The sequence below is a fragment of the Barbus barbus genome, assembly GCF_936440315.1.
Source record: "Barbus barbus genome assembly, chromosome: 22".
Taxonomy (NCBI): Eukaryota; Metazoa; Chordata; class Actinopteri; order Cypriniformes; family Cyprinidae; genus Barbus; species Barbus barbus.
The window spans coordinates 1,798,079-1,819,950 of NC_136750.1; the positions used below are offsets into that span (position 1 = coordinate 1,798,079).

The 21,872-nt window shown below is 37.2% G+C and overlaps 2 protein-coding genes across 2 annotated transcripts; one reads left to right on the top strand and one right to left on the bottom strand.

Moving 5' to 3' along the window:
• Positions 1-11,007: 11,007 nt before the first annotated feature.
• On the top strand, positions 11,008-13,739 carry LOC306888017 (mRNA decay activator protein ZFP36L1-like). The gene is made up of 2 exons (XM_079446110.1): positions 11,008-11,141; positions 11,722-13,739. Exons 1-2 carry the CDS (start codon positions 11,088-11,090, stop codon positions 12,748-12,750), a joined length of 1,083 nt encoding a protein of 360 aa, XP_079302236.1. The 5' UTR covers positions 11,008-11,087; the 3' UTR covers positions 12,751-13,739.
• A 2,705-nt stretch (positions 13,740-16,444) lies between these two features.
• LOC306888222 (protein YIF1B-like) lies at positions 16,445-21,414 on the bottom strand. Its single transcript, XM_079446417.1, has 8 exons — positions 21,258-21,414; positions 20,682-20,902; positions 20,385-20,489; positions 19,944-20,022; positions 19,741-19,798; positions 18,815-18,970; positions 18,196-18,289; positions 16,445-17,183 (listed from the first exon to the last, which is right to left on the bottom strand). The coding sequence occupies exons 1-8, from the start codon at positions 21,274-21,276 to the stop codon at positions 17,028-17,030; spliced, it is 888 nt and encodes a 295-aa protein (XP_079302543.1). The 5' UTR covers positions 21,277-21,414; the 3' UTR covers positions 16,445-17,027.
• Between the last annotated feature and the right edge of the window lie 458 nt (positions 21,415-21,872).

The window sequence follows — 21,872 nt, forward strand, 5'->3', positions numbered from 1 at the left end:
GTATTAGACAGTCTACTCCTACCTTAACCACTTTCTTGCAAAAAGGACCACTGACAGGACCTGGCTTGACTCTCTAGGCATACCAATGGGGCATGTTAATATTAGTAATCGAAGTTTATTAATTGTCATTCATTAAAGAATTTAATTATTCTCTTACCACTTACCATTGTTCTAGGTTTGTGCCAGCTCTGTACAGGAGGAACTGCGTTGATTCTCAGTTCTGAATAGTGTGCTGTCTGGTACAGTGCTGCAACAGTATGGATGGGAGTCCTTTAAAACAATCTGTGAAGATAATTACACTGGGTTACATACTGCATTTATTTTGAATTACTTTTAGTTGCATTTTAAATTGTTACATTGTAAATTAAACTATATTTAAAATAAATTATGAATAGTCTATATAATGTTACAAACATTCCAATACACTGTAAAGAGTTCAGTAATATTTCAAAGGAGCTCTTTTTTAATTGTGTTGTGTTGTGCACTACTGGGCCACCGCAACTTTTACATTTGTGTTTGACAGCACTGCAACTTGTCTGCTTATGATGCAGTGCTTGTGTTTTCCCTTATATTTTAGTTTGCTTAGCATAAAGACCACTGTAAATGAAGAAATGTAAATGTTGTAATGTGAGAGTGTTGGTTTGCAATTATCATGCAATACTGTCCGCAGATCTATTGTCTTACTCTGTTTGTCTTACATTTTGTGGTGATGGAAATCTGAACATGAGACAATAATAAGAGGACTGTCTGAACAAGAGATGAATGGAAACAAGTGATTAGAAAACAATGGCTGGGAATTTATGCGGTCTCCTAAAAAGCATGTGCAAAAACACAGGACTGTTTAACAAGAGTAATGGGCTGGAGGCTTCAGCAAGTGTTTCTAACCGAAATGCGCTGTGAGCGTGTTGGAGTTTATCTCACACGTTTGGTGTGCACTTATCAGCACGCACAGGATTCAAACTGTGCCATTTATAGGGTTTGGGAAGTCAGACGTACTTTCACAACTCTCTCTCACTTGCTTTCACGTTTTCTGTTGTACATACATATACACACAGATCTACTTATCCTGCTTTCATTCGTCACAGTCACACAGGAACTGATTGTGCCTTATCTTTCTGAGATATATAGCTTTTTGTACATCACATTTATTCCCTTTATCAGATCAGTCAACAAGCATCCCCAATTCCTCAAGCCGAATCACTAGAAGGCCAAGATTGGCACAGTAACTGTATGTCCTCAGCTGACTGGATTTATCTTCATTCATTCTTGAGCAGGCATTCCTCATTCTAGTAAAAAGGTCAAAACGTTCCATTCCAACACTGTTATTCAACCATGTTGCCGATTAACTAATCTCAATTAATCAGCCACAAAAGCGGCCCATTCCTTGCTTGAAAAAGCTTCCAGATCACTGATAATCTTTGGGTTTCATGTCACCACTGCTTTCTTCAAATTCCACCTAATATTTTAAATCAGATTTAAATCCGAAGGCTAATCAGGCCACTCAAGAACCTTCTACGACCGATTCCTGAACCAAGCATAAGGAGGTTTATCTGTCCTTTGGGACGGCTGTCCTGCAAAAGAAGCCCATTGATCATCAGCTTTAGTCTCTGCACCGAAGGCATCACAGTCTTTGCCAAAGTGGCCATGAAGTCTTTCATACAGTCAAGATGTCCAATTCCTGCAACAGCAAAACACATCTATAACAGGGAATGGGAATGGTGTTCTTCTGCTTATAAGATCTGCCTATTTTCACCAGGCATACGGCTGATCCTTGGGTCTGAAATGTTCCAGTTGGGTGTCATCACTCCATAAAACAAGTTCTCCACAGGTTTCCCAAATTCATTTTAACATATTTCTATTTATATGTCGTGGTCAAAATTTTCCATACGCTTTGCAGAATCTGCAAAACGTTAATTATTTTACCAACTGGAGCTAATCGCGGCCACTCGAGTCAATGCTTGTGTTGGGTTTATACCAGCACGTTTCTGAACCATCCCAGAGGCGTTTATACAGCGATCTGTCATGCCATATCAAAGACTGTCAGAACGCCATTTAATATTTGAATTTCCTGAGAAAAAACTAAATAAAACCAAATACTGTATTCGTTCGGGGCACATGCGTACCAAACCGAAAGACCTCTACCGAAACGGTTCGGTACGGATACGTGTACCATTACACCCCTAGTATTTATATATACATAATAAATATACACAGAACACACACATATACTATGCAAACAAAAACTTTTATTTTGTATTCGTTTTAATCGCGATTAATCGTTTGACAGCACTAATATATATATATATATATATATATGTATTTTTTTATTATTATTATTTTAATATTTTTTTTTTATATATATAAATACATGAATGTATGTATGAATGAACTAATTATCTTTGTACCAGCCAGACATAATATGACCTTCTGGACAATTAGTTTTTTTCCCTGACATTTGAAACAGGATGTGACCATTTGATGTCCATTCCATCTTCCTCCTGTGTGTGGAGTCAAAAAGGAAGTGGTATTATCCAACGCACATACATACACACCCATACACACACCTCTATCCTTAAAATAACACTGTACCAGCTGTCAAGACTGTCTGTAACAGCACAACAAAACACCTCACCAGCCAGACCCACAAAGTGTGTGTGTGTGTGTGTGTGTGTGTGTGTGTGTGTGTGTTACAGACGACACCTCACTACACTGCAGCTCTTGTGCAGCAGATGGCCAGAGACATAAAACAAGATCTTTTCTGGGAGTCTAGTTTTGGTCTTGAGATCATTGTGTTCATCTCACCAAATGGCTAATCACGTTTCTGTGTGTCTGTGTGTCAACAGCACATAAACTCATGTGAACGGAGAGCTGCTTCACTGAATCCTTCTGCTGGTGATCATATGCTGGAAAGCACGTATTATTAAGATCATCCTCATTTCATCACATCAGTCACAACCTTAAAATAGAGCTCAACCACCCCAGTGTCCAGAGAGTGACGTGGGTTTCAGGGAAGTGAGGAGGGATATGTTTGTGATAAACAAATTAAAAAGTCATTTCTCTCTCTCTCTACTTTACTCTTGGGGACAGTTAAGATTAATAGAAATTGAGTCATCATTTACTTAACCTCATGTTGCTCCAAACACAGTTAAGTTATTTTATTTATTTGTTTGTTTGTCAGTCACATAAACTAGTTACAAGTAGGCTTACCTAGATCTGTGATGAAACCACTGTTGTTGTTGTTTTGTTTTTGTTTTTTTCATTTAATTATCTAAACTTAATTGTCTCTGATTTTATTTTTTTATTTATTTACTTACATAAACTAGTTACAAGTAGACTGAACTCTGGTTTGTGGTAAAACCATAGTTTTTATAATTATTATTTTAACTGAATGGCACTATTTATTTATTCAATCATTTATTTATTTAGGTATTTGTGAATTTAGTCTGGGTAAACAAGTGAACACATTTGATGATTCCCAAAAATGAACGCACATTAAACGTGTGTAAAGTGCACTTTTGTGTAATATTTACATTTGCATGAAGATAAATGGCTAATCCCCATAAGTTCCTATGCCTTGACAAACCATACATCATTAAAAACTCAAATGCAAGAGCTTATGGGAATGCCACACAGCTTTCATCTTTAATTGTTCATTCTGAGCTATTAAAACTTATGGATTTTAACTGCAAGGAAGCTGAAGTTGAGCTATATAATGTGACATTCAAGTAATGTTTAATTAGAACTGCATGATTATTTTAGTAGTGATAATTGCAAGAAATTAGATTAAAACTAAGTGAATTAATTGGAGATCACTGCTGGTATTTGCAGAGTCTGTTTTAGACATACCATTGAACTGCCAGCCATCCTTTCAATTGCAGGTCCATAAATTATCTTAGTGTATGTCAGTTTGGAGACACTAAACATGTAGGAAATCCCAAGAGATTCCTCCGTGCTTCCCAGCATCTCGCTCAAAATCCATGCAGGGATTTGGGGCATCAGTTGGTTACAAGCGGCTGAAAACAATGGAGAAGAGAGGATAATGCGCTGAGAGCAGAGGAAGGATGAAGGGGGTTTGCTGGAGCTTTTGTTTGGACTCTGTCCAGCGTAATAAGTCCACCTTTTCACTGGTCAACGTGACCATCCTGACCAGCTGCAGCTTTCTCCCGTAGCAACCGCTGCATCGACTGCTCCTGTGCTGTTTAGTGACAGACGTAACGTCAATAAAGCCATGTTTGGGTGAGTTGAAATTGCATTGCACGCTAAACTGAATAGTTAAAAAAAACAACCTGAGGAATGTAAATGCATTAATTTATGAATACAATATGTACTGTGTGTTTTCTATGGAAGCACCATTCCAACACTACATAAAGAATAAAACAAGATAATTGCAACTTTTCATCTCACAATTCTGAGTTTTCTTCTCAGAACTGCATGATATAAACGTGCAATTATGAGAAATAAAGTCAGAATTGTGAGATATAAGCTCAATAAATGCATAAAAGCAATTCTGTCTGTTTTCTTGCAAAAGCGAGTTCACATCTCACAATTGACTTTTTTCCCTCAGAAGTGCATAATATAAACGAGTTTCTCGCAATTTTAACTTCTTTTCTCAGGATTGTAAGATGTAAACACGCAATTGTGAGTTACAAAGTAAAAAATACTTTTCTTGCAATTGAGAGTTTATAGCTAATAATTCTCACTCACAATTGCAAGTTTATATCTTGCAATTGTGAGATGAAAATTCACAGGTACCTTTTCTTTTCATTTTTTTTAATTAAGTGGCAGAAACGGGCTTCCCTATACGTTTTTCCAACACTTAATAAAATAGCAAAAATTGCATCTTAAAATTTGACACCATTAATTATTTACTCAAAAGATTCAGAGCCAAGCTACTGTTCGTTTCTAACATTAACATTAGTTCAAATCCCTCACCCATGCTGCTAAAAGTTACAGTTTAGACGAGTTAGCGAGGACATGCTGATTCCCCACCCAAACCACTGTCCCAAAACAGCAGCACAACAATGAGCAGCATCTCTGTAAACACTAAAGCATTCACAGCCATTCAAGTCACTTCACACATGGAAATGCACGCGCTACTAGAAATAAAGAGAGTGTGAATGGGCAGGTAAGAGGAAGCTCAGGAAATGTATGTTAAGAGCACCCATCAGTGTTTGCAACTACACACACACATTTACATATGTGTGGATCCAGTCAAAGCCCAGATGGCTTGAGATGCCTTTTATTTGGCGGGTTTACAGTCACTTTCTAATGGGATGAGCAGGAAACACCTCTTTATTATTTGTGTGATAAATACTGAGTGTGCTGGACTTCTCAAATTGATGTTGAAACACAGTGAACCTCTGAGAAATTCTGAAATAAAGGAGTTCTTTTATTGAAGAGTTACTGTTTTATATTTATTAACTTCCAAGCTGTATTTGGTGCTTTATACAATAGATAAAGTTTCAAAGCAGCCTCACAGTATTAAACTACAAAGTAACAGAATAACTGATGCCAGTATGTAATAAACGTATAATGACACCAATATTTAATGTTTACTATGCATTTGTACCATATCAGTTAATTTTTTTTCTTCATTGCATAATTTCTAGGTAAATGCAATATAACTGTAAAAATAGGATAAATTAACATTAAATGTGCAATCTAATTGTAAATGCACTGTAAAAAAAAAAACTGTAAAAATGGGAGAAATTAACATTAAATGTGCAATTTGCCCCATTTTTCCATTTAAATTACCAACACCATCATTTAGGTAATCTTTAAAATTAAATGCAATTTTTTGTAAATACACATTACATTATGTACATAACCACTTGTAGCATTTAAAATGCAGGATTTTTTATTTAGTTTTAATTTACAAAAATAGTTTAGAATTTTAATATTGCAACAATTTAATAAAGCAAACATTTATTTCGATTTTTTATTATTACCCAAAATAATTATATGATAACATATAATAAAGACAAATAACAATTAAATAAGAAACGACAAATTATATATACACTGACCAAAATTATAAACGCAACACTTTTGTTTTTGCCCCCATTTGTCATGAGCTGAACTAAAAGATCTAAGACTATTTCTATGTACACAAAAGGCCAATTTATCTCAAATATTGTTCACAAATCTGTCTCACATATAAACAAACATCACATATAAAAATACATTACAATTGGCTTATTAATATTGGAACAAATTTTAATATTGATGCATCCCTAAAAATTAGATACCTATCATTGTATCTAAGCAATACTCTGCTGCTCTGCCTTTCTAGCTGGGAACTGATCATTCAGTCTGCTACCAGTCTTTCCACTTTACAAAGGGTGTTATATGTCCCTGTGGTCAGCGTGCGTGAGTGTGTGTGTGTGTGCGTGTGTGGGAACTGCTCCGTGGACCGTGTTCGGGACAGAGGATGTACACACTCACACAGGGCTCTTCTATAGACCCTCTGCTTCTCCTATTGATTTAGCAACGTTTGGGCCTACAACTGACCCACACCCCATTCACACCACCGCAACTCGGCAAGAAAGCGTCCACTCCCTCCATAACCTTCCTTCCCCCACTCCAGGCCAGACGTGTTTACGGCCAGAGCTGGGGCTACAAGTCTTTGAGCCCCTTGTCTGGCATATGGAGCCCTGCAACAAAAGGGCCCTTGTAGAGAAAACACAAAGCAGGCCGGTCCATTTCCAGAGGGGGTGAAGTCAGAGTGGCACTAAAGCCCAGATGATAGTTTGAGGGGGAAGGAAACTTCTCTTCTGATGGGAACACGTGCTGACTGACAGGAAAACCTACTGAAACCAGTTATCCGTACATCTGAATATCGAGCAAAGAGATCTGCTGCTCGTGCGTGGATGAGCAAGCAAGTTTTAAAAAGACGTGTTTTCATGGATGTTTAAATATGCATGAGAGAAACTTCGAGATACTGCTGAGATGCAGACGTTTGGGAACAAGCTGTTAAGTGTGAACTGACTGGTGACACTAAATTGCATGTTATATACAATTAAATTATAATATACCTACATTTATAATCAAGCACTTTACATGTGCGTTAGTATGTTAATCAACACATCAACATAAGTGTACTTCTTTAAAACATGACAAAAGATTTTAACTTTTTAAATAATTATTATAATAAAAAATATATATTTACTTTTTAATATAACTTTTGTTTTGACATTATTACAAAGTGCACATTTTAAAACCATACCTAAGTGTGTTAAGAAACATGGTCATGAAAGTCTCTCTTTAAGTCACTTAAGTGACCTTTTATATCAATATTACATTATCTGCAAGTACAGTTTTTTAATTTATATAGATTTGAAATACACTACAAGTGTACATTCAACAATCAAGTATGAGAGAAATATCAGAATACTGTGGAGAAATTTGTGAAGAACATTATTACAGAAATAATGCATCATTCTTTCATTCATTTAATATACTGAGTAATGATTTCAGACACCTAGTTACATATTATTTCCAATTAAATAAAAATGTATTATAGTTTACATTTATATTAAATGCATTTAGTTGAACTTACGAGTGCTTTAATGACGCACTTAAGTAGGACTTCAGTCCATCATCTTTAAAAGTCATCATATATGTCAAAAATACATTTGTAATTACACTTTTTAAAATACATTAACTCTAAATGTAACATCGGGTACTTTACATGTGCTTCAGTATGTCAGTCAACACATCAAAATAAGTGTACTTAAAGCATACCAACATATTATTAAACATAATGGTAAAACGTTAACCATCCAAAAACCCTGGAAACTGTATCACTTCTTTAAAGCACAACAAAAGATTATTACAACGCTTTTTTTAATTACAAAGGTAACTTTTTAAGTCTACTTAAGCGTGTTAAGAAACAGTCATGAAAGTGTCTCTCTTTAAATCACTTAAGTGACCTTTTACTATCTGCAAGTACAGTTTTAAAAGTATATTTTTAAGATATGAAATACATCCTAAGTGCACATTCAATAACATTTATTTTTCACAAAGTATATTCATTTCAAACTATTGCATTGTAACACTGTAACATTTTTCACTTTAAGGTGTCTATAAAAAAATTGACTTAAAAACAACCCCACCTTGATAAATATTCACTGTAGTAAAAAGTGTGACAAATAGCCCCGTCTCCCTGTAGCGTATAGTCACTTAATTACCAAATGATCGTTTAATGCTTTCTGAGGAGCTCAATGGACATGGTTACAAGAAGGGGCTCCTAAAACATGTTATTTCAAAACCACATTTCTGAGAGGGCCATTATATGTTTTCATCCACAGACAATTATCACGATGACTTTGTGCGTCTGTTCTCAGAATCATTTAGTGTTAGTGGGGCTCAGAGAAGCAGCATTCATTATCAAACAGTTCGTTAACACGACTCTGAGAGCCAGCAGAGAGCTGGTCAAAACCTCACAGCTACAGTTTAACCTCCTAAACGGCTGGAGGGTGGGTGGCGATAACCCACTTGTTTTTCTGCATTATGTAAGGTGTCTATAAGTAGCCCAGCAACTTGCACATTCCTTCCTGTCTAAGGAGAAAAAACTGAGCAGATTTCACTCTTGTGTCTGGCAAAGGGTCTGTACTTCACACTGTTGTTAATTCACTTAGGCCTCATTAATAGCTATAAGATAACAACTAATTAAAAGGAAATAAAATATGAGCTATTGGCATTTGTAAATATAAGACTTCAGTCTTCAGGGTCAAGTCTTCAGGTAATACGTTAAATTCTAACATTTATGATGTTTTTTATTTGTTTTTGTTTTTTCAATGCTGTTCTTTTGAACTTTCTATTCATAAAAAAAAATACTGAAAATAAAATTAAACATGGTTTCCACAAAACTATTTGGCAGCACGAGTGTTTTCAACATAAGATAATAATCAGAAATGTTTCTTGAGCAGCAAATCTGCATATTATACTGATTTCTGAAGGACACTGAAGACTGGAGTAATGATGCTGAAAATACACAGGAATAAATTACATTTTACTATCTATTCACATATAGAACACTTATTTGAAATTGTAATAATATTTCACATTTTTACTGATTTTATTGTATTTTTAATCAAATAAATGCAGACTTGATGAACATAAGACTTTCCCTCAAAAACATTTGAAAAACTTTTAAATGGTAGTCTATCTATTTGTCCATCTATCTGTATACATATATGCATGATCTCCATGCTGACCGAGCACATCACCCACCCCAGGTCTCCAGGAGGCCTTTATGTGGTGTAATTGTCCTTTTCTAAGCTCCTTTTCTACCGAGAAGCCCATCGTTGTGCAATCTTCTCTTTTTTGCCTTTTGACTTGAGTCTCAAAAGAAGTTATTCAGGCCTGCTGAGCACAATACATGCAATTAAATCAGCACAAACACTGAGAGTTTGAGTTTTGAATAAAAAACACAAGTGAATGTGTTGCATTAGTGCCTGGTGTCTAAAACAGTGCTTTCAAAGTCCATCCCACATCTAGTAGTGTTTTCACACTGGGCTTTAATCTGGCTTACTTGCACTTTATCGCAAACAAATAAAACCTTTGCTTTCAGTTGTGCTTCTCCCTGCCCAAATTTAACTTCTCCAGTCTTTATCAGTCACAAAAGAACAAGTGCTCTCAGGGATAGCGGCCTGTTTGCATTGCACTATCATTCTCATAGCTGGATTGTATGAGGTGTTGACGCTCCACTCTGTGATAAGACTTCATTGTGTGTTAAAGGGACAGTAGTGTCTTTTGACCAGACCTCAGCTTTGCTAATATCTGAAGTGTCTTGTTTCACAGGAGTTGATGTGGTGAGAACTGCTGTTGGTTTCTTTGCATGGTCCAGTGTAAATGTAAGAACGATGAAGAAGGTAAAACCACCAACTAAGGACACAATACTAGACTGGATAACTAATTCAAATCTATAAATGTTCATGCATTTCAGATCTCAAACTTACGCTGTTCATGTCTTCCACTGTCTTTGTCCTTGCAATGAAAGTTTATGGGGTCCAAAACAGCACTGGACCCTAATGCCTTGCAAAAACATGCATCATTTACTTGGACCTTCTGATGGCAGGATCAGACTTACAATCTGCTCAATATAAACCAAAGAAACCCAACTGATTCAAGTGTGCTGTACAACTAACCCTTGCTACTGTAAATCATTGACTCAAAATTGGTGATAATGGACTATTATGTACAGATGACTAATGCGTTTAATGCAGCTGAACGCTCTTGGATCTCTGTAATTAATTACGACACTGCCTCGTTTCCATTCCTCTCAGGGGTTTCCCAGGGACTCCCGATCCTGTAAAGGTGATTTTGGGCTACGATTGCCCACTTGATTTGTCCCATCAAGTATGGTGAGGTTTCTCACAATGACACAATGACTGTAGTGAAAATGGCCTCAGGTTAGGAGTCATTTACAGTTGAATACTACAAACAGTTGATAACTGTTTACTAATATTAATTTTAATGTGTCACATACAGAACCTTACAATAACCTGAGAAGCAGAACCTTTTCTGTGAGATTTACCATTATATGAGTTAAACTATTTGCATAAATGTTATATGTGATATAATGCAAAATCTTGAAGGAGCTTCTAGTTATTGGGAGGGCTCAAAGTAATGGCTAGTTTGAGTTCATTCAAGGCTGATAAAGCATTTTTTTCTCAAAACTATAGCTCTGATACAAATGCTTATGTAAGTATAGGTCGAAAAAGTAATTATAACTTGCTAATGTTAGTTGCAGTTAGCCCTGTTTAGAGCTATTTTAGATAAAGACTTTCTTCATTTAGCTATTTTATAATTATTTACAGTTCATCTAAGATGATCCAAGTTGTATTAAAGTTTGTGCTTGCTCTTTGTGAAACATGACACAAGCAAACTTTCCTCACTCTTGAGGGGTGTGAACCCAGCACTAAAACACGCCTCTTCAAAAGGTGGGCGGGGTTAGAAGTTTCTGCTTATAAAATGAGATTCCAACAGTGGGGTTGTAACAGAAGCAGAGCTTGACATCAGTTGTTGAGCAGTTCAACACATCATTAACTGCACATAAAGAATCACAGCCAGGCATCTTGAAAATGCCATCAAATTTCCTCACGCCCTTCCTCGAGTTGGATGATGAATTCTGCAAGGTAAGAACATGAGTTTTGTTTTTTGAACATTTCAATAACTTGCTCATGCACTCTACTCTAAACATAACACTTTAAACATAAATCAAATCAATTTAAAGGAATAGCTCACTAAAAAATGGCAACCCAGTCAACATTGTTCCAATCCTTTGTGACTTTCTTTAAATATTATATTTTGTACATGCAATACATGCCAATGGAGTCCAAATAAAATGTTGTTTTGGATCCCACTAACTTCAGAATACTTTTCTGTGAACTACACTCTTTAAAGTAAAGGCTTCAAAAGGGTGCTTTTGCAGTGATGCCATAGAACCATTATTGGTTCCCAAAAGAACCTTTCAGTGAACAATTCCTAAAAGAACCATTTTGAAGAGCGTTCTAAAGAATCTTTATCGACTATAAAGAACATTTTATGCATTTTAAAGGTTCCATGGATTTTCAAGGTTGATTGATGCCAATAAAGAACCTTTATTTTTAAGAGTGTATTTGAGTTTCACATGCATTTCTATAGTTGCTTTCTTGCTTCATTGAAAACTTGTGCACCACACAGTATACTGAAGTCTCTCTCTTTCTCCGTTCCCAGAGTTTCTGCGGTATTGATCTGACAGAGGCCACACAGAAGCAGCGTGTCGTGGGATTCCAGCGCAGGCATTCCCTGTGCCCCGTGACTCTTCCCAACTCTAAATTCAACAGCAATGAAAGCAGCCCCTGGCCTCTGCCGGCCATCAACCAGCACTGGAGCCACGAGAAGAAGCAGCAGCTGCCGCGTTCCTCCCTGAACCAGATCCCCTTCAGAGTAGACCGGTCCGTGAGCATGATTGAGGGCCATGTGGCTAGTGAGAGCCTGATGGCCAGCCCTCTTCCACCACCGCCGGGTCTCAGCATCAGCAACAGCTCCTTGACCTGCCAAAAGGCACTGGGAATGACCTCTACAGCACCGCTGTCCACCCGCTACAAGACGGAGCTCTGCCGCACCTACGAGGAAAACGGCACTTGCAAATACGGCACCAAATGCCAGTTCGCTCACGGGATGGAGGAGCTGAGAGGCCTCAACAGACACCCGAAGTACAAGACCGAGCCATGTCGCACCTTTCACACCATTGGCTTCTGCCCCTACGGCGCTCGGTGTCACTTCATACACAACGCAGACGAGCAGAACGGCCTTTCGGAGAACACAAAGAGCATCCGAGAGCGACCGCAGCTCCGCCAGAGCGTCAGCTTCAGCGGCTTCTCCTCGCAAACTCAAACCTTCAGCGGTTTCCACGCTGTTCCGGATGCCCTAGCCTTCTCCAGATCTTCGTCCGTGTCTCCGCCGCCGTCCACCGGGAGTCCCGACCTGCTGTCCCCTTTGTTCCCCGAACCGGGGACTTTGAAGCACAGTCACCCCTTTGCAGATCTGGGTGCCAGCGGGAGCTTCTACGCCATCAGTGACTCGGAGAGCATGCAGAACCTGGCGTATGCGCTCACGGGCCTGCAGCGAAGCACCTCGGCAGACTCTCTCTCCGATCAGGACGGCTACACCAGCTCCAGCAGTCTGAGCGGCTGCGACTCTCCTGGAATCGAGGGCCGACGACTGCCCATCTTCAGCCGCCTGTCTGTCTCAGACGACTAGAAACTATTACCTGTGCATATTGCATGCTCGCCCAAGCAGACGTTTCTCTGCAAATGTGATGAACGCAATGTATACTGTTGTATACCAGTCTAAAGCTGCAGTGGGAACTTAACTTTAGGTTTATTTGTTTTGGGAATCGCTCTGTGGTGTTTTGTCTGCAGGACCAACTTTCCTAAAGCCACCCATCTGTAATCTAACCAAAGCTGAGCAACTTAGAGTATATACTTCTAGTGTAATGTCTAACCCGCTCCCTGAACATACTGTAGCCTTTAGTTAAGGCATGTTTTTATATGGACAGTATTACTGAGTAGTTTTAACCATAGTCCTTTCTAAAAACCTATTTATTGCTTTTGTTGTAATATGCATTGGTTGCTTTCATTTTATATGCATTTCGCAGAAGGAACAATGTAGATAAGGCTTTCTGTTTGTTTCTTTGAGCCTGTTTGTCTGCTTTGCACGAGCTATATCTCTTAGCTTTAATTAATGAAACCCAGCTGCACACAGTCTCAAAGTTGGAATCTCAAGATCCTTTTAAAGTGCTATCTATACACTCCACGTTCTTTGTAAGTAATAGCAGTCAGAGATATCCACAAGGAAGAGTCAAAGATGTTCATATGCAAGCCAGCGTGAATGTGAAAGTGACAATGTACCAGAAAGTAGTCAAGATATACCACGGCCTTCGTCTTTTGCACTCTAAGAGGCGAAACTTGTCATTTGCAAGTAATAACATGAACTGTGAGTTCTGATGTTCGTAGGTTGTATTTTATTGTTGCTGTTTCTCATCTTTTTGCCTTGAGACAAGACACGCGTTTGCCTTTTGTTAACTTAAAACTTATTTATTTTGTTTTTCGAAGTGGGAAAACAGTATATTGTGTTGTGCTTTCGTTTCATGTTTGTTTATATATAATTTAAATAAACTGTTTACATTCCATGGGATGGCAATGCCCATTTTCCTTATAATATATTGTTTTAAAATAAAGTTTGAAGGGAAGAAAAAAGATCTTTTGCCTCATTCCTTTGCTTCTCTTCTAAAGTGCTACTGAATGTCAATGTGTGGCTATTTACTCACTTCTGGTGAAACTTCTCAAGCATTGCTTATTACAAGAAGTTGCATGTGAAGCCCTCCGCTCGCATTTAATTTTAAACACAACACAAACATGGTTGAATGCTACTCCTTCCATCTGCCTTCTAGAAAGAAAGAAAAATGCATACTTGACAGCTCTTTTAATTATTCAAGCTGAAAACACACACAAAGGACAAGGGAACAGATGAAGGCTTTTGTGTGTTGCTTTGCTCATTGTTCCAGCATTTGTGCATGGAAGACTAAGAAACATCCCACTGTCACACACGGTCATGGAAAATAGCCAAAGGTCTCGCTGCCTTTTATTGAGACAAGGCTGGGCAGTAAATGAAATGCAGGGGCATTTCTCACATCAGGGCTCCTTTGTGAGGCCACTCTCCTTTTCTTAACAACATCTGTATGCTAATGTAGTGGCAGAAGGGAGGAGTGATTTGCAAGTCTATTGCAGAGCGGTAGGTCTTCGAGCAGCTTACCAGACACTGCTGGCTCCACACATGCAGCTGAGAGGCCTGGGAAGATGGGGTATTCATCTGGACACTTGAATCACTTATGCTAAAACCTGACAACCATGACATGATTTCACTGTTTATGCTCCTAGTTCAGATCACCACAGTCTGACAACCACTACAGCAATCCCAAACACCCAAAAACATTCTACAGTTTGCTTTCAGTTCTTGTTGTGTTTTTAAGCTGTAATATCTACTCTGTCTCAGTAAAAGGTCTTCCAAGGGCAACTCGTGCCACAGACTTAGTTTGGAGCTACTGCCACCTTGTGGTTAATGTACAAAAAAAAAAGGCTCTATATAGTATATGCACAAGGTAGAGAAAGTTATAATATTCATTTTGAGCTCAATTAAGGCAAGACATAACAAACAAATCCTTTTTTCCCCCATGCATTTTTTCCCCCCCATAGCAGTTTTGGCTATTTTGTTTCCATAATTTGTCTTCATTCACATAAGTGGAAATAAAAGATCCAAAATACACATTTAAGTGTGTTTTATTGCACTTTATCTATTTGCATCTGTAGAATCCAATTACAATACATAAGGTAATTTTCTCAAAATCAGTTCCTATATATTACTAAGGGTTTTACAGAGGGGTTTGTTCAGATTTACAATATTTTATTCCCCAAAAAACAAGGTTTGTTTATTTTATTTTATTTTATTTTTTTTTGGCTGCTGTTTTTTATTTTATTTTTGGAGTGATAAAAATTATTTAAAAAAATTTTTTTTTTTTTTTATGTCAACAAAATGAAACAAGACTTTTCTTCTGGAAATGTTTGGGAAATAGTGCATATTTAATTAGATAATGAATATTTAAACATTTCAGAAAATGTGTAATACAAAACAACTATCTTAATGTACTGTGATTAATCAACTGATCTAAATATGGCAATTTATATTTGTTAAAATGTTTACCCTTTTCACCAGTTGTGTCTTGCCTTAATTCTAAAAGTGAAAGATTTAAAAAATCAAGATTTTTAATTTAAAAAATGTAACTGAATTTAATTGAATATTTTTATCTTAACAAAAGGAGTAACAGCAGACAATATATTTTAATATATATATATATATATTTCCGTAGTACTTAGGACATCTTACACCCATCTTCCAAATGATGCAGCTCTCCTTTCCAACCACACGAGGACAGCAGAATTTCAATCAGAGACAAATATCCCACAGTTAGCTGCTGGCTAATGACAGTTTCCTACCAGATTAAATCTGTCTTCTTCTCGGGGCTCAATCGCCCATTAAGACGCATTAAGATTCCAGTGCTTTCACTAAAAGTTTCAAACGAATAGAGCCATTTAATTCTGAGCAGTTCCTGCTTCATTTGACTGATATTCCACTGGGAGCTATTAAAGGACTCTTGCATTATGCACAATAGAACATGCATTAAGTAAAATATGTATGTTAAAGCATATGATAAATGCTTTACAATAAGGTCTCATTTGCTGTACGAATGATAATTTACTTGATTTTTTTTTTTTGTATTAAGTGTGTTTGTGTTTTAGTAATCCTATATGTTATGGAGACCAAATGACTCCACAGGGATAGTAATACCAGTAAATGTGTAATGATGAAATGGGCTTATATATCATACAGAATGATGCTTTCTATGATGGTGAGATTGGGTACTTTTGTATGTAAGTGATTTTGCATTGTTCTCCAGACTCTTTCTAATAAGTGAGTTGAAGTGTTGCAGCTGTGTGTATAGTGTTGGGTTTTTCTTGTGCATAAGCAAAAATCATTTTTGTGTATTTGTTTTAAAGATTGTTTTGTCAATATATGTAGTGGGTTTTCATTTTATGTTTGTGTTGATTGTAACTAGGTAATTAAGAGATTATTTTAAATAGCCTATGCTGAATTTCAACGTCATTGCCAGAGATATATAACATTAAAGTACATTGAAATTATATTGAAGTATATTTTAGTTCACATTAATTGCTTATTCAGAGTCCCACTTAAGTGGTTCAAATTTTTTCCTAAGGTGGTTTTCAGGAAGTATTAAACCGAGTTAGTAGATTAGTGTTATTAAATTGATTATAACGTTAAACATTATATCTACAATTATTTATTATTAAATAACTTCAATAATAGTAACTCAAGAGTAACATACAAACTAGCTCTTGGGAATCAGCATTTATTTCATTTACAAATTATGAAAGAATATAACTACAATTGACCCTGAAATGTATGAGGCAAATTATTATATATATATATATAAAAGAGAGACATGAAAGCTGTCTAACCTTAAGACTGTATCTTCATGTGTCTGTTAGTGTGCCAACAAGGACAGATTGCTTTACTGGTTAAAAAGAAATCAACACGCATACACAACAGACATCACACCGAGCCTGTTCGACTGGTTTGCGGCCACCAAAGAGTCCCATACATGTTTCTCAAGTCATAGCATCTAGACAACGACCTTTGTTTGCAAACATAAACACAGTTTTACATTAAAAAATACAATTACACTGTACATTATACAAAACAAAAGCAGACAGAAACTATTAGAAATGTCCAAACTAAAGACGGCTGGGCAATTGCAGTTCAGATCATTCATATTGTGCTGTGAAGCTGCACAATGTGTGTCCATTGGTTTATTACGTGTGCAAATAGGCTCATGTCTCTAGAGACGTTTGTGACTGCTGCGGTTCAAACGATATGGCTGATCCTCTCGACACCTGCGGCTCTTATCTGACCAGATGGAAGGTCAGCCAGTACATGAAGATGGGCTGCACCGCAGCGATGGCCATAGTCAGGTACATTCGCAGCTGGTTTTTGGCTCCTCGCACTAACCGACCCTCTGCGGCCGCTTCAGACAGGATCTTTAACCGCAGAGTCCGAATCTGTCACCCAAACACAGAGAAGATCCGTCACATCTGAACTCTAGAGATCAGATTCAAACTGAAATCTGCTTATAGTATTTAGATACTATACAATTAATTGTACAGTTGTTATAAAATACAATTTCAAATAACTGTTTCCTATGTGAACATTTTGTAAAATGTAATTTATTCCTGTGATCAAATCAAAATTTTCAGCATAATTACTCCAGTCTTCAGTGTCACAAACAACTAAAGCAGTTGTGCTGACGAATATTTTTGTGGGAACTGTGATACATTTTATTTTTCAGGATTAAGGAGAAAAGAACAGCATCGATTTGAAAAAATTATATAAATATATATATAAAATATAATATTTTCATATAAAATAATAATAATAATAAATCATATTACAGTCCACATATAAATGTGGTGTGGATTGGGCTAGTAAAAACTTTGCTAAAATCAACAGATGTTCAAAAAAACAAAAAAAAAACCAATGATTTTCTTAACTAAACAAAATCAGATATTATCATTATTTTGGACATTTCTTTACTTCCACATGGCTTCTTTTTTTTTTAAATAAACTTAAAAAAATGATAAAGAGAGATACATAAACAGTGAATTCCTTGAGCATTTATAGTGTGTGGTGTAAGGGTAGTTTTTTGATTATAAATATGAATTGCTCTTTAAAAACATCCTGTAAGTTTCAGAACTCAAAACTGTGTCGTTAGTCTAAAAACTGCTTATACTGAAGGCAGTCTGCCAAAACCACAGCTTGTGGAATGTTCTACTCTATGATGTAATAGTGTGGCTAAGCTCCGCCTCCACAGAAGATGATCAACGCCTGCTTCGACACCACTGTCTATTTAGCCACGCCCACCAATTTAGCTCCAACTCGCCTCAACACACCTGCCTTGAAGTTTCAAGTATACCAAGCAAGACCTTAAATAGCTGGTTCAGGTGTGTTTGATTAGGGTTGGAGCTATATAACGCTTCACTTTGAAATGACAGCCCCGTATCTCTCAATACGCACCGTAAAAACAAAAATAGAGACGCAGCACCAGAGCAGCGAGAGGTAATATCCCATCCGGCCGAACAGAAGTCCTGCTATCACACCCACGATCATCCTGAGCAAACAAACACAGCAGGAATTCACACAGTGATGTCTGCTTTAAAGAAAATGTACATTGTGTGCAATTAATTAAACATATTCAAAGTGTGTAAGGACGTTGTTTGAATACCTTTAAAACCACACATCTGGCAATGAATACGTTTTAGAGTATACTAGGCTTGCCGTAATAGGAGGATAATACTGTTATGAAATTATAAACTGATATAAAATTAGAAACAATATGAATGAAACTTAACAACAGCTCCTCTATTAATAACAAATAAAATAGCCATAAATAATGCAGAGTCCTTCATTTCTGGTTGAACTTATCCTTTAAGTGTGTGAATGTATCATTTTACCTAATTTTTCAGTTTCATTTCAATTTTTTGTTAAAATACACTAAATAACATTTAAAAGACTACCCAATAGCACCACCTAGAGTCCAAACACTGTCAGGACCAGTTTGAACATTGATACCGCTGTTAAAATTATAAAATTGTTGTAAGTCTAGGGGGAAAAAAATAATAACTAAAGGCCTTACCCAACATATTTGTATCCAGAAAAGGCCACCAGGTCGATGGTGGTGAGGTCAGTGTTAACCGTGACCAGATACAGACTGAGAAGAACAGCCAAAACCTCAATAATGAGCCACACCAGCGCCGAGCTGGCCTGAATGCCCAAGATCTCTGGAGAAAACCTGAAAACAAGAACCGAGAAAAGGAAATCAGGCAGAAAAACAGTCATTAACCAGCAAAAACAGAGTTTGTTTGTTTGTGTTTAACGCCATGCCAGCTTCTGTGGCTATTTTCATGGTGAGAAACGTTATTTATTTTTGCTAAAAACTCTGCATTTGGCTTAACTCTGTTAAAAATCTTTCATGGATAAAGGGTTTTGGTGGATCTTCTCCTAGTATTAAAAACGTGTGTATTGTCCTATTCTACAGCAGGTCCCATCGGTTGGAAAATTGATAGAGAACAGTATGGTCAAGAACAGTCCGGACAATTGCAGGAAGTCTCAGCATTCAAAATATAGTGATTATTTTAATCATCTTGACTGGGAATTGAATAGCTCATATTGATGCTGCTTAGAAATCAAAGGCTAAATGGACAAAGTCAAAATCACATTGCGAAAACATTACAGCTTTCCTTTTACAAACTTTTTTTTTTTTTTTTTACAAATTCTTGATTATTACAAACATGCAGTGGTTTGATCCTCCAGATTCTTCAGAAGAAGTGTGCTTAATTGTGTTGAATCTTAAAAGTATATTTTTAAAACTGTACTTGCAATATAATATTAATGAAATAAAATGCCCCGTTTGTGAAATTCTTTGTAAGGGCTCAAGGGCAAATCTTTACCGGATAGAATAGTGTTCTGTGATGAATTTGTCCACTAACAGCAGGGCAATGGCGGGTCAGAGGTCATACATTCTCACAGTATCATTAGTGGAGAAGCGTCCAGAGCTCTTACCGGTTCTGTGTGCCCAGAGCCAGTCCTGCTACCAGGATATATGTAATGAACCCCATCACTGCAGTCAGAACAATACAAACACATGTAATAAACAGCCCATGACTGTACACTTTCCCATGAATATGCAATAACAGCATCTGCATTGTTAACTGCACATCACTCATCAATAGTAATGAACTGAAACATATGGTTTGGAGTCATACCAGGAATGTACAGGTCAGGGGCGTTGATATCAAACCGTGGGGCGACTGGAGTGTCCTGCTGATAGCTCACCTCCCAGTTCTACAGAGAGCAGGACATTACACAAACATTCATCCAGACACCAATCAATGAACAAAGAAAGGCACCTCTGAAGTCTATAGGACTTGTGTGCTATATATACAGCATTTTTGGAGCTTGACAGACCCTAGTTATAAAACAAGTCTTCAAAACTCCTCCTTTTTCAGTTCTATGGCAGAAAGTAAATGAAAGGTTTGGGAAAAACATGTTTAATCAAGTTTAATCAAAAAGTTAAACTAATTGGAATAACCAGAAAAGACATTACATTCAGTTCACACTTAAGTATAGTCCTTTCAAGCATATTATTTACAAAATAAGAACTCTCTTATTGCAACTATGTCGGTCTGTAAGTGTGCATGTCTTACATCATGCATGTAGGGAAACACCAGCAGTCCAAGCTTCTTGCCCACATATACTGTGTCCACTGCAAAATAGTACTTCAGCTTAGAGATGGGGATGAACCGATCCAGCTGTGGAACAAAAAGATCATTAATAATCCACTCTGAAATAATAACACAGGTAATCCAAACCCTGCAGATCCCACAACACGCATCCGCTCGCCTCTGCAGGGAAGAACAAGTGTTTCCACACAGCAGTGAACATCACATGCTCTTCTACAACAACACACTCATGACCGTTCCTACTCAAGCGGCTTGACGTACGTTCTTGTCCATCATCTCTCTCCCCTGGGAGGCGAGGCTGCTGCCGTAGGCCATGGCGAGGTTAGACACGGGGTCCGAGAGCAAAGCCTGTCCCGGATACACATCAGGGCCTTTTCCCACACCGCTGTGCTGGTGTCTGTTCCCTCCAGCGCTAGTGTCGTCAAATAACAGACCGGGGTCGCTGGGGTCCACCGGGGCCCCTCGCATCCTGACATTCGGCTCTAGAATACAAGAAATCACATATAAGTCAGTTACAGACCACACTACATACACAGATGACTGTAAATGATGGCAGAAGCCCACAGCAGACAGTCACAACAAGTCAAGGCATGCAATTCATGCAACTGATTTAGATTTATCCGCTGATTTCAGATCATCTGTCATGTAGATGAACAAATTCTGATGTTTGATCTGTCGAATGAATGGAAACAAGCAAATAAACGCGGAGGAAGCTGAAAGGAAACACGCCTGAATTCGCTTTAGTTGTAAACACACAGTTATTTGATAACTAAACTAGCACATCATTTTCAGAGTGTCTTATATCGCAAATAAGATCATTTATCCGCTGTTACTTACGCTGTCTGAACCCCTCCATCTCTCCCAGAAATATATCTTTATGTAAACAGTGAGGCTACGAAAAACATGTATTTATCAACACAAGCTGCCGGTAGTGAAACTAAAATTAGCACCGCAGAAATAACAGGAAAACTAGAGAGGACGTCACTTCCGGGTCACGTACACAGATCGGCTCGTGATTGGACCGTTCGATTTCTTCATTTTGCAGACGTCTTATTATATATGTTTATATATTTATATATGGTTCAAATATCAGGCATCATTCAATAAGCAAAAGTCTATATATTTTTTTTTTATTATTTTGCAGAAGACTGCAACTACTCTAGAGGTAACTATATTTTAAATTATTTAAATGTAATTTTACTCAAAAGCATGACTTCTTAGCCGATGAGTCAAGAACAGTCTTTAATGAAATGGTGCAAGATAAACATATTAACAGAAGAACTCAATGAGATCATGTGGAGATAATAGTCATGTTATTTGTAAAGAGATTTAAAAGCAACACTAATCATTTTTGGTTATTTTCTAGCCACACATATATTAGCACAGGTTGTTCATTTACTATCAATAACCTAGAGATGAAATGTAAGAAGTTTAAATTCGAGATCATCTAAA

Excerpts from the sequence above, each read along its gene's own strand:
- LOC306888222 (XM_079446417.1), bottom strand. Across the intron at positions 20,490-20,681 it reads GAGAGATGATGGACAAGAAC|CTGGATCGGTTCATCCCCAT; the intron begins GTACGTCAAGCC and ends TTTGTTCCACAG. Across the intron at positions 18,971-19,740 it reads GCTCTGGGCACACAGAACCG|GTTTTCTCCAGAGATCTTGG; the intron begins GTAAGAGCTCTG and ends TCTTGTTTTCAG.
- LOC306888017 (XM_079446110.1), top strand. The coding sequence starts at position 11,088 with ATGCCATCAAATTTCCTCACGCCCTTCCTCGAGTTGGATGATGAATTC. Across the intron at positions 11,142-11,721 it reads TGGATGATGAATTCTGCAAG|AGTTTCTGCGGTATTGATCT; the intron begins GTAAGAACATGA and ends CTCCGTTCCCAG.